Source organism: Chelon labrosus, assembly GCF_963514085.1.
Source record: "Chelon labrosus genome assembly, chromosome: 14".
In the NCBI taxonomy this organism is placed as follows: domain Eukaryota; kingdom Metazoa; phylum Chordata; class Actinopteri; order Mugiliformes; family Mugilidae; genus Chelon; species Chelon labrosus.
The window spans coordinates 17,172,151-17,184,485 of record NC_140347.1 but is presented as its reverse complement, the minus strand read 5'-3'; the positions used below and the strand labels follow the sequence as shown (position 1 = coordinate 17,184,485).

General features: G+C 41.2%; 1 protein-coding gene across 1 annotated transcript in view; it reads right to left on the bottom strand.

Annotated features, from left to right (window-relative positions):
- The window catches only part of lama2 (laminin, alpha 2), a 98,192-nt gene that overhangs the window by 25,855 nt on the left and 60,002 nt on the right, over positions 1–12,335 (bottom strand). Inside the window, exons 30-39 of the mRNA XM_084560984.1 lie at positions 10,822–11,051; positions 9,365–9,547; positions 7,838–7,992; positions 6,739–6,882; positions 3,687–3,820; positions 2,764–2,923; positions 2,545–2,669; positions 2,129–2,291; positions 1,332–1,476; positions 33–171 (exon numbers count right to left, since the gene is read on the bottom strand). Coding sequence (XP_084417110.1) covers positions 33–171; positions 1,332–1,476; positions 2,129–2,291; positions 2,545–2,669; positions 2,764–2,923; positions 3,687–3,820; positions 6,739–6,882; positions 7,838–7,992; positions 9,365–9,547; positions 10,822–11,051 — 1,578 coding nt within the window. The remainder of the gene's footprint in view (positions 1–32; positions 172–1,331; positions 1,477–2,128; positions 2,292–2,544; positions 2,670–2,763; positions 2,924–3,686; positions 3,821–6,738; positions 6,883–7,837; positions 7,993–9,364; positions 9,548–10,821; positions 11,052–12,335) is intronic.

Here is a 12,335-nt window from a genome sequence, read left to right as displayed (position 1 = left end):
CTGTGTGAAAGCGTGCACATTCTGATGCATACCTGTAGTTTCCAATCGTTGGCAGCCCTCCAAAGTAGATCTTCTGTTTTTCCTTGAGGTTCAAACCCGTAGCTGAACCCTGAGATGTGGCCACTATCTTATCCACGGCGCTGTTGTCGACATCCACTACGGTCACCGTGGCTTTGTAAACAGTTAAAGAGATATTTATTATATAACAGTCAGTGATGGGCCGTCAGGGCCAGCAAAACCTTCTCTGCTGGAGAAGTCAAAATCACTTTTAATACATACACATTTTAATATTTTCACATTAATCTTATTAAATTATTTCCAATAGCCTATACTTTTCATTTTATGGCTTGTCTGTCTCTCAGCTGCGTCGCTTCTGGCAGTGTAACTTTGCCTTAGAGGTTTTATCCAATCATATTTCAGCCGTCATGTGTTGCCGGAGTCTAATAAATCTGCCTGGGCCTTCAAAATTAAAACTGCAGGCGGCTGAAGCTTGAAATACGTTGTAATGATGCTGTTCCTTTAACCAATCACATTTCAAGTTCGTATTCTTAGGCCTTCTCTGTGGCCTACGGTAGCGCCAGCATTTTAGCGTCCTCTTATTGGACAGTCAGAGAGCCGCTCTGTTTAAGCTAAGCTAGCAGTTCACGTTCATCTGTTGCGAGCTGCACAAGCAAATCGTCCCTGTTAACGTTTCGATTTATTATTTTTAACCCACGATGGAGGAAGGAGGAGAGGCTATTGATTTGGTTGGAGATCTTAGAAAGCCTTTTTCATGGCGGATTTTGAAGGAAAAGCTAGATGTAGTGAGGAAAAGCCGCCCAATCCTGGAGCTAGCTAGCCTGACCCAGCTGGGAAAAGGGTGTCCGCCACTTTCAGGTCAGCATCTATGAGCGCTACCCTTGGCTGACATGCTCCGAGGAGACCTCTAAATTGTTTCTTAAGTTCTGGTGAGTAAAATTAATTATATTTACATCTTTTATGTGTATTTTTACCATTTTATTGGGTAGACATTTCTGCTGGATTTGACTAATATGGCACTGGTGCGTAGCTGCAGCGAATTGTTCTAGGTGAGTTTCTTGCTTCAGTAATGGCATTCATCTCAATATACGAGATAACCGCCTACGATGCAACGTCCCGTTTTATTGCGTGTCTGTATGATCTTGATGGTTTCTATAGCAGTGGCACTGTAACGATTTGAATAAGGTTGGAGGGCGTTGAAGGCCTAGGTGGAAACTGCACGCCCCGCCACTGGAACACGTACATGCTTGTTTCCCCTCTAACTTCACTGCTCCATTCATTCATAAGCCGGGCACTCGTTTCCCTCAAGATACCTTGTTTCTTATTCCTCGACATGGTGAGGGATTTCCAGCGTCCATCGTTGTGGCGGTTAGCTGACGTGGCGCTGCCAACTCCTGATCCGAGGTCAAAGTTCACCTTCACTTTACCTTCCGACAGCTCCAGGGACATGAAGTCTTTCTGTGGAGAAAAACAGACGTGGAGAAAGTGTTGTGAGGTAGTGACAGCGAAAAAACAAGTGAAGTGTCAACAAACTACAGTTCCTCAAATGACCATTAGAGGCTTGCTCTAAACACAAGTTCAATCCCCACTTTATTGCAGAAATAAAGTTTTAGTCTCTATAGTTAATTTCCACATTGTCTCAGGTTTGTATCTGTCTGCAAATGACCGCCTTAGCTCCTCTCTTGCTATCATCACCCAATTTTTGAAATGTGCAGGAGTTACAGCAGGTGCAGTCAGGCACTGGAAACATGGCGGCAATCAGAGCCACCCACACTGAGCTTCAAAGCTGCTATTTTATTTTTATTCATTTTTTGCTGTATATTATATATGGTATGCTGAGAGCCTGTACATTGCTGCTGCAACAGTGAAGTTTTCCAGTTTGGGATTAATAATCAGTCACTTTGCAAAAGTTGTAAGACATTGAGCCCTAGGTCTTTTAATTATTGTTTGTTCCATTCTATATAGTGAATTATTCATATTTTAACTGAATCTACACCAGTTTTAGCACTAAAATAATTACATGAAGTTTGGCCTCATCATCGTTCCTGCCCTTTCCAGAGATAATAATCACGGAATTCATACAGTTTTTTTTTCTTTGTTGCATACACACCATGTCTTCAGTAGCCAGGTACATGAGCAGAGCATCAGAGGAGAAGGTGCGGAACTGGAAGGTGATGGTGGAGACGTTCGGGTTCCACCTGGTGGGTCGTCCCACGGCAGCGTAGCCTTCACCGTCCAGCTGAACTGTCCCCTCAGTATCTGAACGCTGGGGGCTGCGGCCACACAGACATAGAACGGCACATTTGAAAGGTCTCAAATCATAAAATGCAAAGTAGGGAAGACGTTAAAGTGGACTCTTGTTGAATGTTAAAAGGGAGGCTCCACAAGAAAAGTGACTGAACAAAGAGTTTTCATTCAAAATTGTGTTTTTATAAAATAAGAGCAATTACATAACTTATATAAAATCAATTCTTTCTATTCATTCTAATGTGAAAATAATCAATGATTTGTGAATGATTTGCATACCTGACAACACATCCTTTACAGTCTCCTTGTCTGTCTCTGTAGTTCCACAATCCAATGGGTTTACCATCCAAGAAAGTCTCCCCCATGCAGCCGGTGAATGTTGATGCTTTTACTGCTTCTGCTTTCTAAAGGAGACAGAAATAGAGAAAAATAATAATGAGGAAAATAAAAGACAGACAGGTTCTCGACGTCGTCTTGGCCAGAGACGAAGACAAATACCTTGATAGTGCCGAATATTCCTCCCACAAACAGGTAGGCGTTCTGGTCGACGTCCAAGATGGTGAAGGCCGTTGGCGAGTTGGCACTGGCCGGGGTCGGCATCATACCAGCCATAGAGCCTTCCAGGGGATACACTGATATGGTACCGTTCAACCCATTGCTGTAGTTAGAAAAAGGGAGAAAGGGGGGAGAGGGTTTGATGTCTTTCTGTCTGGAACACAAGACTATGTCTGCACATTCTGGAGTCGATTGGAATCAGTTTTTATGAACTGCCAAAGGTGAATGATAGAAACACTCGTTGGCTGCGGTGGAACCTCGGAGCTGTACACTGAAATGAATCGCCCTCCTTGGAGTTTGTTCTCGTAGCGGGAAGAACATTTCTGCGTCGTGTAAGGGAACATTTCTTAAGACTGATAGTCTGTTTGATCCAATTGGAAAACACCTTTGGGAAATCTCTCAGATGGAAATGCATGGTGCAGGTGGGCCATCTCCTCCGCGAGAATGGGCCGAGTGTTGGATGGTATGTATACAACACCCCTGCAGCTTTCACAGAGGAGAAAACTAGTCTGCTAGATTACACTATATCTATGTAATAGTGTGCCACAGGCTGATAAGGCTGCAAACTCCTGATTTCCCAAGTGAAACAACATGTTTTCCACAGTAGCATGAATGAGATGATGTCCTGTGGTGGCTGTTTATTTTCTTTTTTTACAGCTACTAGCGGTTGTTGTTGTTGGCTTGGTCACAGTGAGGGGGAAAGAGAATATCAGTCAGTTTTACTAATATTAAATAATATTACATACTAATATTCAACTTATGAGTGCATGTCAGCACGTTTGAACAGAACCAAACTGCATCATCATTCTTAGCATCATCAGGTGAAATGTAACCTGGTCTTGAATGTGTGCGTGCACGCGTCTTACCGAGACGCCTCTATCCTGTGCCAGTTCCCGTCGTGGATGGTGTGATGGGGGTATTCGACCCTCCCCACTCCTGAACCCACATCCCAAAGGAAATTCACCTTCCCCTTTCGCATCTCCAAGGCCAAGAAATCAACCTGAGACACACACAGAGGAGACATGATGAATGAACAGCGTCTGTGCACAGCTTTGCTCTTGACAAGTCATCGTGTAAACACAGTTAAGGAGCTGAACTGGAGGTAGGCTTACTGTATTCAGAGTCACGATAATACATAGCCAGTAACTCAAAGAATCTAGTCAATCCCTTTTTTCAAGGATGCACCATTTTTAACATCAATATATTATTTGAAATACTAAAATAAAGGAAACTAATCTTTGGAGATCCAGTATATGTAGGCCAAGTTTCAGCTGTGGTATGTATTATAAATAGGTATTCCAGGATTTTAATATGCACACATAAAAATGGGAGTCACCCTTTAAATGTGATGGAAAAATGGATTTAAAAAATGAAAACATCAGTTAATGCAAGCAACATGACCAGACACTCTAGTCCGACACTCATATGTGCATAGTAAATGTCTGCATCGTAATCATACAGAGGGTACAATAGCCCAGATATAAGCTTTAGAGCAGTGGTGTCAAATGCATTTTAGTTCAGGGGTCCAATTTGATCTCAGACTAGTAACATAATAGTAATTACCTGTAAATAACGACAACTTCAAAAATTTCCCTTTGTTTCAGTGCAAAGAAGTACAAGTACATGATAACAATGTTTACATTTATTGAAATATCCTTTTCCGAAACATTAATTAACAACCTGGAATTTCTTAAGAAAAATAAGTGCAATTTCGGAGCATTGCTGCCACCTGCTGTTTAGTTCTGGATCTCAGTGTTGTGCTATATTCGCAACTCTTAGTGGAAAATTTAGGAATAGCAGTTACTTTTATTAAAAAAAATACAGTTAACGTCGTCTATATAATCTTTGCACTTTGCTAATTCATCACGGGCCAGATTGGACGCTCTAGCGGGCCGGTTTTGGCCCCTGGGCCCTATGTTTGACACCCCTTCTTGAGAGAGTGTATCAAGCCAATTATCTATAGTATCAACGCATCAATATTGATTGAATCCTGGGCAAAAATACGTGGAATCAGATATGGAAAATAATACATAATCTGACATGAGCCATTAGCCTGAATGAGCCTGTAAATGCTTTTAAACCCAACTTTGAGAGGCAGGTGTGTCACAGGTAACGCACACGAGATGCAGCAGTAGCTCGAAACGAGTGAGTGAGAGCTGTCAGGATTTCTGTCATCATGTCAGCTCAGTGTAGTTGTTTTAAGTGTTTCGACAAATGTTAACAGCTTAGAAGAGTTAGTACTGGTATCTGCAGTTTGCAGTATTGGACGTGAAGAAGTGACATCGAAGCATCCCCAGGTTTAAGTCATGCAAATTGTGCTAAGTGAAAAAAAAAGAAGAAACTAAGAGTTTTCATGTACACAATCCATAACCCGATACACATCTAGCCAACACGCTTAAAATATCTCCAATGTGTGCAAAGAAAAATCTGGAAGCATTTAGCTGCATACAATTTTACTGACATCAAATGCGCTATACTCTATTTGAATTTGTATATTCAAATGTCATGCTTTTGCTTCCGAGGTGACATAACGCGGGGGTTATGCAACACTGTTGGCAGCGGCGCAAGATGATGATTAATAAGAGTCCGAAATCCCAATTTATTACTTCCTACAGAAAACCGTATGGAGCATATATCACATGAATGAATGAACGAACGGGGGAAAGTGATTTCACTCCCAGCTCTGGTCTATTCTGAGGGCACAAAGGCTGAAGTTTCCTCCATCTGTCTCCGTTCGTGGTATTTCGCGGGAATCTTGCTGTATTTTGATTAATGATCTTATTACTTATGTATGAGCCAAAAGAAATTAATAAGTGAATTTTGAGCATATGCTCTCATCTGGATGCTGTCTCCCAAGTACATACACAGCATTATTATTCATATAGTATTATGCACAATTAGAGATTATTAGAGAGTCACATTTGAGGACACAAATGACACACACACACACACACACACACATAAGTGCACACACTTATCTTCCTGGTCTCTCCAGGGTAATGGTGATTATTCATTAGTACAGATCACAGGGCAGCATCGTTATTATTCAACTAGCATTACACACTATTAGTGAAATGCAAGAGGTGCACACACACGCACATACACAATTGCTATTCATTATGAATTCTACACTATTAAGGAATATCACACACACAGAAGCACTTTGCACACACAAACGTGCCTTCAAGACTTCCCAGTCAGATGAAGCAGAGCGCAGATTTCTCGGGGGAAATCAGGCCGAAGCTGATAGCAACATAAACTTGTTGTTAATTGCTGCTGCTTGTTAAGACACACACATATGCACGCGCACGCACCGACACACACATACACGAGCACACTTTGGGATCATCAGCGGTACCTTAAAACAGCGGTGGGCTCCGTTTTATAGGGGTGAATATGTGTCAAGATGTATTAATTATTCTCGTATTAGACAAATCACTCCGGGAGTGTGTGCAGGTTATGTGTGAGTGGCAGGCTGTGCGTGTGTGTGTGTGTGTGCAGTTTTGAATGCAGGCATTTTTTTCAAGTATGATAAATGCTATACACACACACACAAACACACACAATATATATATAAGACAGCACCTCAACATTACATTAAATATGATGAATGCATTAATATGTAGCATTTTAAAACATTACACAAAGTTTGAGCCACAGAGACGTACGTATTAATCACAAAAACAGATTTAATGACTGTTTAAATCACCTTTAGCCGTCTACTGACATGACAAATCACAGTTATGGTTTGGGTGTAATCAGGGTTTTTCAGATTTATGAGGTTCAAATACACCAATCGTTTTTGATATTATTGCCAAACATATAAACGACTGTACAGAAGATTTTAGTTTCTGTATTTTAAGGGCAAAGACAGCACATATAGGATGTCCAAGTACCTTTGTAAAAATGCATACTCACATATTTGGCAGATCCCAGGTAGAAGAGCAGGTTATCGGGCGTGGTGGTTTTAACGTGAAGGATGATGGTATTGTACCTCCCTTTTCTGATGTCGGGGCGGTAACTACGGAGACAGTCCCCACCCGAGGACACCGACACTTTGATCTAGGAACAGGAATAAAAAAGAAGAGAAATGTAGAGAGAAGTTTCTAAGTGATAATTTGCCTATCACTGCATCATCTTGTATTTTAATTTAGATTTTGTTTATACGTTGGTATGTGCAGTTTATTTGTCTTGTAATACGATGTCATTGCTTTCGATAAAGTTTCCATTTTTGTCCGTCCAGACTCATAGACTTGGAAGCAGCTCTAGACGTTTTGTTGCCCTAGGCGAGATTATGGCGAGGTCAATCAAATTATGGGAAACAACGGGACAAGACAGAGCATGAAGAAAGGGTTCCCAATCGGGAGTTTTATTTAATTATTAATATTATTGTTATTATTGCATTTTTTTGGAGGGCTTGCAGCAGTGTCCCCTCCAGCAGGTGGCGCCCCGCCTATATCGCCTCTACCTAGAGCTCTGCAGTATTTTTGCAGAACATTACGATTGTAAAGTGAAGTTGACAACAAATTTGTTTTGGAAATAACATTGCATATCTTCACTATTTTATCCTTTTTAACATTTGTGCAAAATCTTGTCATAATTTCAGTATGATATGATGAACGACTGATTTGGTTAAATTACAGCCACACAATTTTTATCAATGCATCCTTGAGTCTGAGTGAACATCTGTGCCAGAGCACCTGCCTCGTTCCTACAATATTGAGTCCATAAAAAAAGGGCCAGCTGACACCCCAAAAATTTTTAAAATGAAAAACTTCGGCGCAGTAGAATAAAAGTTAAGACAATTTTCAAATGCTTTCCATAAACCTTGCTTTAATTATTTAAAAAAAATCTTACTAGAATCCTTAAATTAAAACCTTTGTGAAAAAAGGTAAATTTACTGATACTTATGTGCTTTAAATTTTAAATTCAAATTACTGTAGAACCGCTAACGACACAAGCCCAAACGTAACATAACTCACTGAACATAACTGGACTGACAGTGTGTGTAACCTACTGAGTTAGCCTGCTTCCTGGCCTGGTTGATCAGTTCCTTGATTTGTGAGATGTTGCGCCTCAAATTGTCCTGCAGTTTCTTGATCGGCTGCAGCTTCTCCAGCAGCCTGTCAGCTTCGTCCTCCAAGTCCTTCACTTTGGCTCCTGCAGCGTGGACTGAGGGTGGAGAGAGATCAAGTACAATAGGGATACAGCGCAGCACTTGTAATCATAATACTATACAGTGTATCATGGCTGAAAGAGAAAGCTGAGAGCTTGCAGGAGAGAATGGATCACAATGGCAGCTGAGAAAACTGCTGAAGAAGGAGAAATATGGAGGACGAGGCGAGAAGAATGGGAAAAAGCCAGAGAGAGCCAAACAATTAGCGTAGCTCAGCGCTCGAAGAGAACAGTTTCTACATTATTATTTACTTTCATACAGTTTATTGTGTAAGCTTGAAATGAGATAAAGAAAGAAATTAAATGGAGGTTCTATGCCTTGCAATGTGCAGAGCTCTCATGCTCATGCAGAGGCATTATTATAATTAGAAGCAGCTATAGCTTACTTGATGGCTGTTAAAGATGGTCATGAAATTAATGGGTGGTGCTCCAATACTGTTCCTGCATCCAATACTTCTACACCACATTTACACCAACTGAGCCTTTGTTGGCCTTTTGATTGGTTTGCTGACCACCAGTCAGAGGGCTCCTAACATTTGTCAAGTCCATACTTTCTATGTGACTGTTGCGAGGGAAGATAAAAAAAAGTATTCTTACAGAGAAACGTTGAAAACCTGCAAGAATCTCCAGTCTACAGGTAACGTGCTAACATTGACAGACTGTGAAAAAATAACTAATCTTTATGGGTATTTCCTCCGCTGCTTGTCAACTGTATGAACCACAATTGCCTGTTTCAATGCTAACTAAGTCAGTGGTGGTCAGCAGACCAATAAGAAGGCCAACCAAGCTTCAAATCTGTTGGCGAAGCATTTCACGATGTCTCGGTACCTTTTTATTGCTATGCTTCATATATCATTGTAATATCGAGCATCTTGTGCTGCCAAAGATATAACATTGTGGTTACAATTTGGTATTGGTGCACCACATACATGATAAGTGTTTATATTAAGGTAAGTGAAATATACATACTGATGGCTGTGGGGATTGAAAAGGGAGAGGAGACAGAGAGAAAAAATATCAAATTTCAGTTGAATTTACCAGTTATCTAAAAAAAAAAAAAAAAAAAAGTTAAAAGTTGAGATAAAGCAGGCATATATTTGAGTTTGGAAATCTTTCACTTGGTCAGTTTCGAGGTTTTGTTATTACTTTATTCATTAAAATGAAAGGTTTTTGTAAAAGGGAAAAAAATTATTGAATTTAATTATTGATTGCTAATAAAATTAGTTGCTACTTATTAATATCAATCCAAAAGAAAGTCTACATTACTGTTAAATGAGCCAAGAAAAAACAAAGAACAAGAGATGTCCTTCTGCTTTTACTTCACTACTATTACTACACCGTGTAACTAGCCAGCAGTAAAGCACTTTACTGTTTTTCTCCGGATCCTGGATCATCTGATTGGCTGCGTTGACCGTGTCCTCCAGCTCGCTGTAGTTGCGCTGTAGGCCACCGAGTCGCAGGTTCAAATCTCCGAGGCGCTCCAGGACGTCTATGGCTGTGGCGTTAGCCTCCGCTGCTACGGCCTTAGTGGCTGCTAGCTTAGCTGCTGTGTCTGTCAATAGCAATAATAGAAACACAAAATGATACATTATAAATTACATACATTGCATTTTATTATTAAGCAAATGCCATGCATTACTAAGAACATGATTTGTTTGGGTGAAGTTGATGGCTGGTAAAGTTTATTTTAATAAATGTATATGGCATAATCCATTAGCATGAAAACAGTTAAGTGTGACCTCTGAGGGTCAAAGACGCCGTAACTTACGCACGTAGCCTACACCAGTGCGAGCCATTTATACTTGTACGCTCTGTAAAAATGCCACCCAAACGCAAGCCGGCACTGTGTCTAATTTTTGTTTCTACTTCCTGCTTCACTTTCAACGATGCCGACTGAAACTTTCACCGAAATTCCGGCAATGACAAGTCGTACAAATGTTTGTATTTCCGAACCTCCTCATTTAATCTTTATTGATCCAAAACAATCGACCAACTGTGGAGATGGAGAAGCAGCCGGAAATACTAAAGCGGACGCCACTACCAAGCGGACCAATCACCTCTTTTGCGGTCTGCGTCACCATGAAGGTGCACATCAGGCTCCAACGTTTGATGTCTGCGCAGGGTCTGGGCTGTCGCCGTAGCTACGCCGACAAATTGATGCAGAAGCATAAACCGCCTATTACAGTTACAGTGAGGGAGACCTTTAACTTAAGGTAATAATAATGTTATAGTTCTTATTAAATGTTCACGACTCTAAACTGTGTGATGAATAAAGAAGGTACAGACTGTACAATACCCAGTCAGAATTTTGTTGAAATACCTTACTTGTTCTGACACAACTGGTGGGTTACGTCAGTTTATAAGCACATTTTCTTGGCTTTAGGAATTCCACTGTAAAGCTACGACACCACTGTTGCTGAACATTACTCATAACCATCAATCTGACTGTCTTTGAGATGCTATAAATATTCAGTTACTTTAAACTCACGAGCAGGGATTTAAACTGGATTTTTGGCATGATGTGTTAACCTCTAGGTCTCATCCATTTAGAAGCGGCCTATAACAGTTTTCTCCAAACACAACCGTGTGCATTACTTCAGATCGGCGACCTTACTATCGCTGCGCTGCATTTCGGAGAGTGTATCAGCGAGTACTGACATGATTGTGTCAAGTTGAGTTTGCCAGGGCAACTGACCTCTATCCGCACACTGATATTGATCCACTCTCTCTTTATCTCTCTCCCAAGCGTGCATGTGTGCACACACACACACACACCCGCGCGCACACACAAACAGAGTCACATGTGGCGTATTTGTGCAGACATACCGTTGGGGATGGCGTTGAGCGTTTCCATGGTTCCATTGACGGCTTTGAGCAGGTCTTTGGTTTTGTCTCTCGCTGCTTTGACTCTGCCCTTCAGCCCGGCCACACTGTCTGCGTTCTCTACACACACACACACACACACACAAAAAAAAACACGCACACAAGGTAAATGATGATGGTAGTTTGATTTGAAGCCAAGGCCGCCTGCTAATGAAATCACTTCCCTCACCTCCCTAATGGGAAAGACTGACTGAGACTAAGACTGAGAGGCGAATGAGGAGTGACAGTTCTACTTCTGTCTGAATAACAGCCCAATCAGAAGGCCTGAGTCTGAACAGACTGACCTGAACGGAAGACAGATTTAATCAGACTTAGGGAGGTGGTGTAAACCTTTCATAATATGTTCAGGAAAGCATTAGTGCCTAATCTCTAATATGTAAACTTAATCTGATTGCATCTCTTTGGTTGGGTTAACATACACCGATCAGGCATAACATTATGACCATGTCTCTCTTGTGGCTCCAAAACTGTTGTGACTCATCAGAGAATGGACATGGGCCTTCTGAGGGTGTCCTGTGGTGTCTGGCAACAGAATGTTGTTAGTGGGGGCCTTTGGGTCCTATGGGTTGAGAGGAGGGGCCTCTGTGGATCATCCCACAGCAAGGAAAACCTGAGATTTCCCTTGCTATCGTCGCCTTCAGGCTTGCTCTGGGGGTTTCAGGTCAAGTTTTAGATTTCAGATTTTGACTTGATCAGTTTTTGAATTTGAAGGCCAGGTCAACACTTTGTGTTGTTCTTCAAGTTTTTTGAGTTGTTCCTACACGTTTTTCTTTTTTTTTTTTTTTTTTTTTGGCTGCATCCTGCTGGGGATGGCTGCTGCCATCAAGGAGTGTCATTGCTATGGGGTGGGGGTGTCTGGTCTGGTCTATGTGGGTGCTACATGTCAAGTAACATCCACACAAACGCCAGGTCCAAAAGTTTCCCAGTAGGACGTTGTATTGTCACAAGATGGTCAATGCTATTTACTTTACATAATGTCATAATGTTGTGGTGGATCGGCGTATATTATTTCAGTGTGCGCTTGCCCCATGTTGGGTAAGCATCAAGCGATGTGACAAATCATCTTTGGCTATTGAATGAATTAAGCGTTGCATTCTGACTGATGGTTTGGGGCATGTAAACAGTTAAGGTGGAATCAGAATGACTGCAATTGGGCCAAAGACATATCGTCAAGAAATATGGCTAACTGATAGATGCTGGATAAACTGCTTTAAAGAAAGAATCAAGCAGAACCAAACAATTGTTTACAGTGTATAAATTTCATCTCACAATATGTAGAGTAAATTCTGTAAGCAGTATATTGTACACACACAAATATATTCACGTTACCTTTGACATCATTTTGAAGCCGTTTAGCCTCATTCAGCAGTATGTGACTCTTCCTGAGTGCACCTTGAGCTTCTTCCTTTACTGGGACCTCCGGACCTAAAGCCTAAATACAGAACATCCGAGACTTA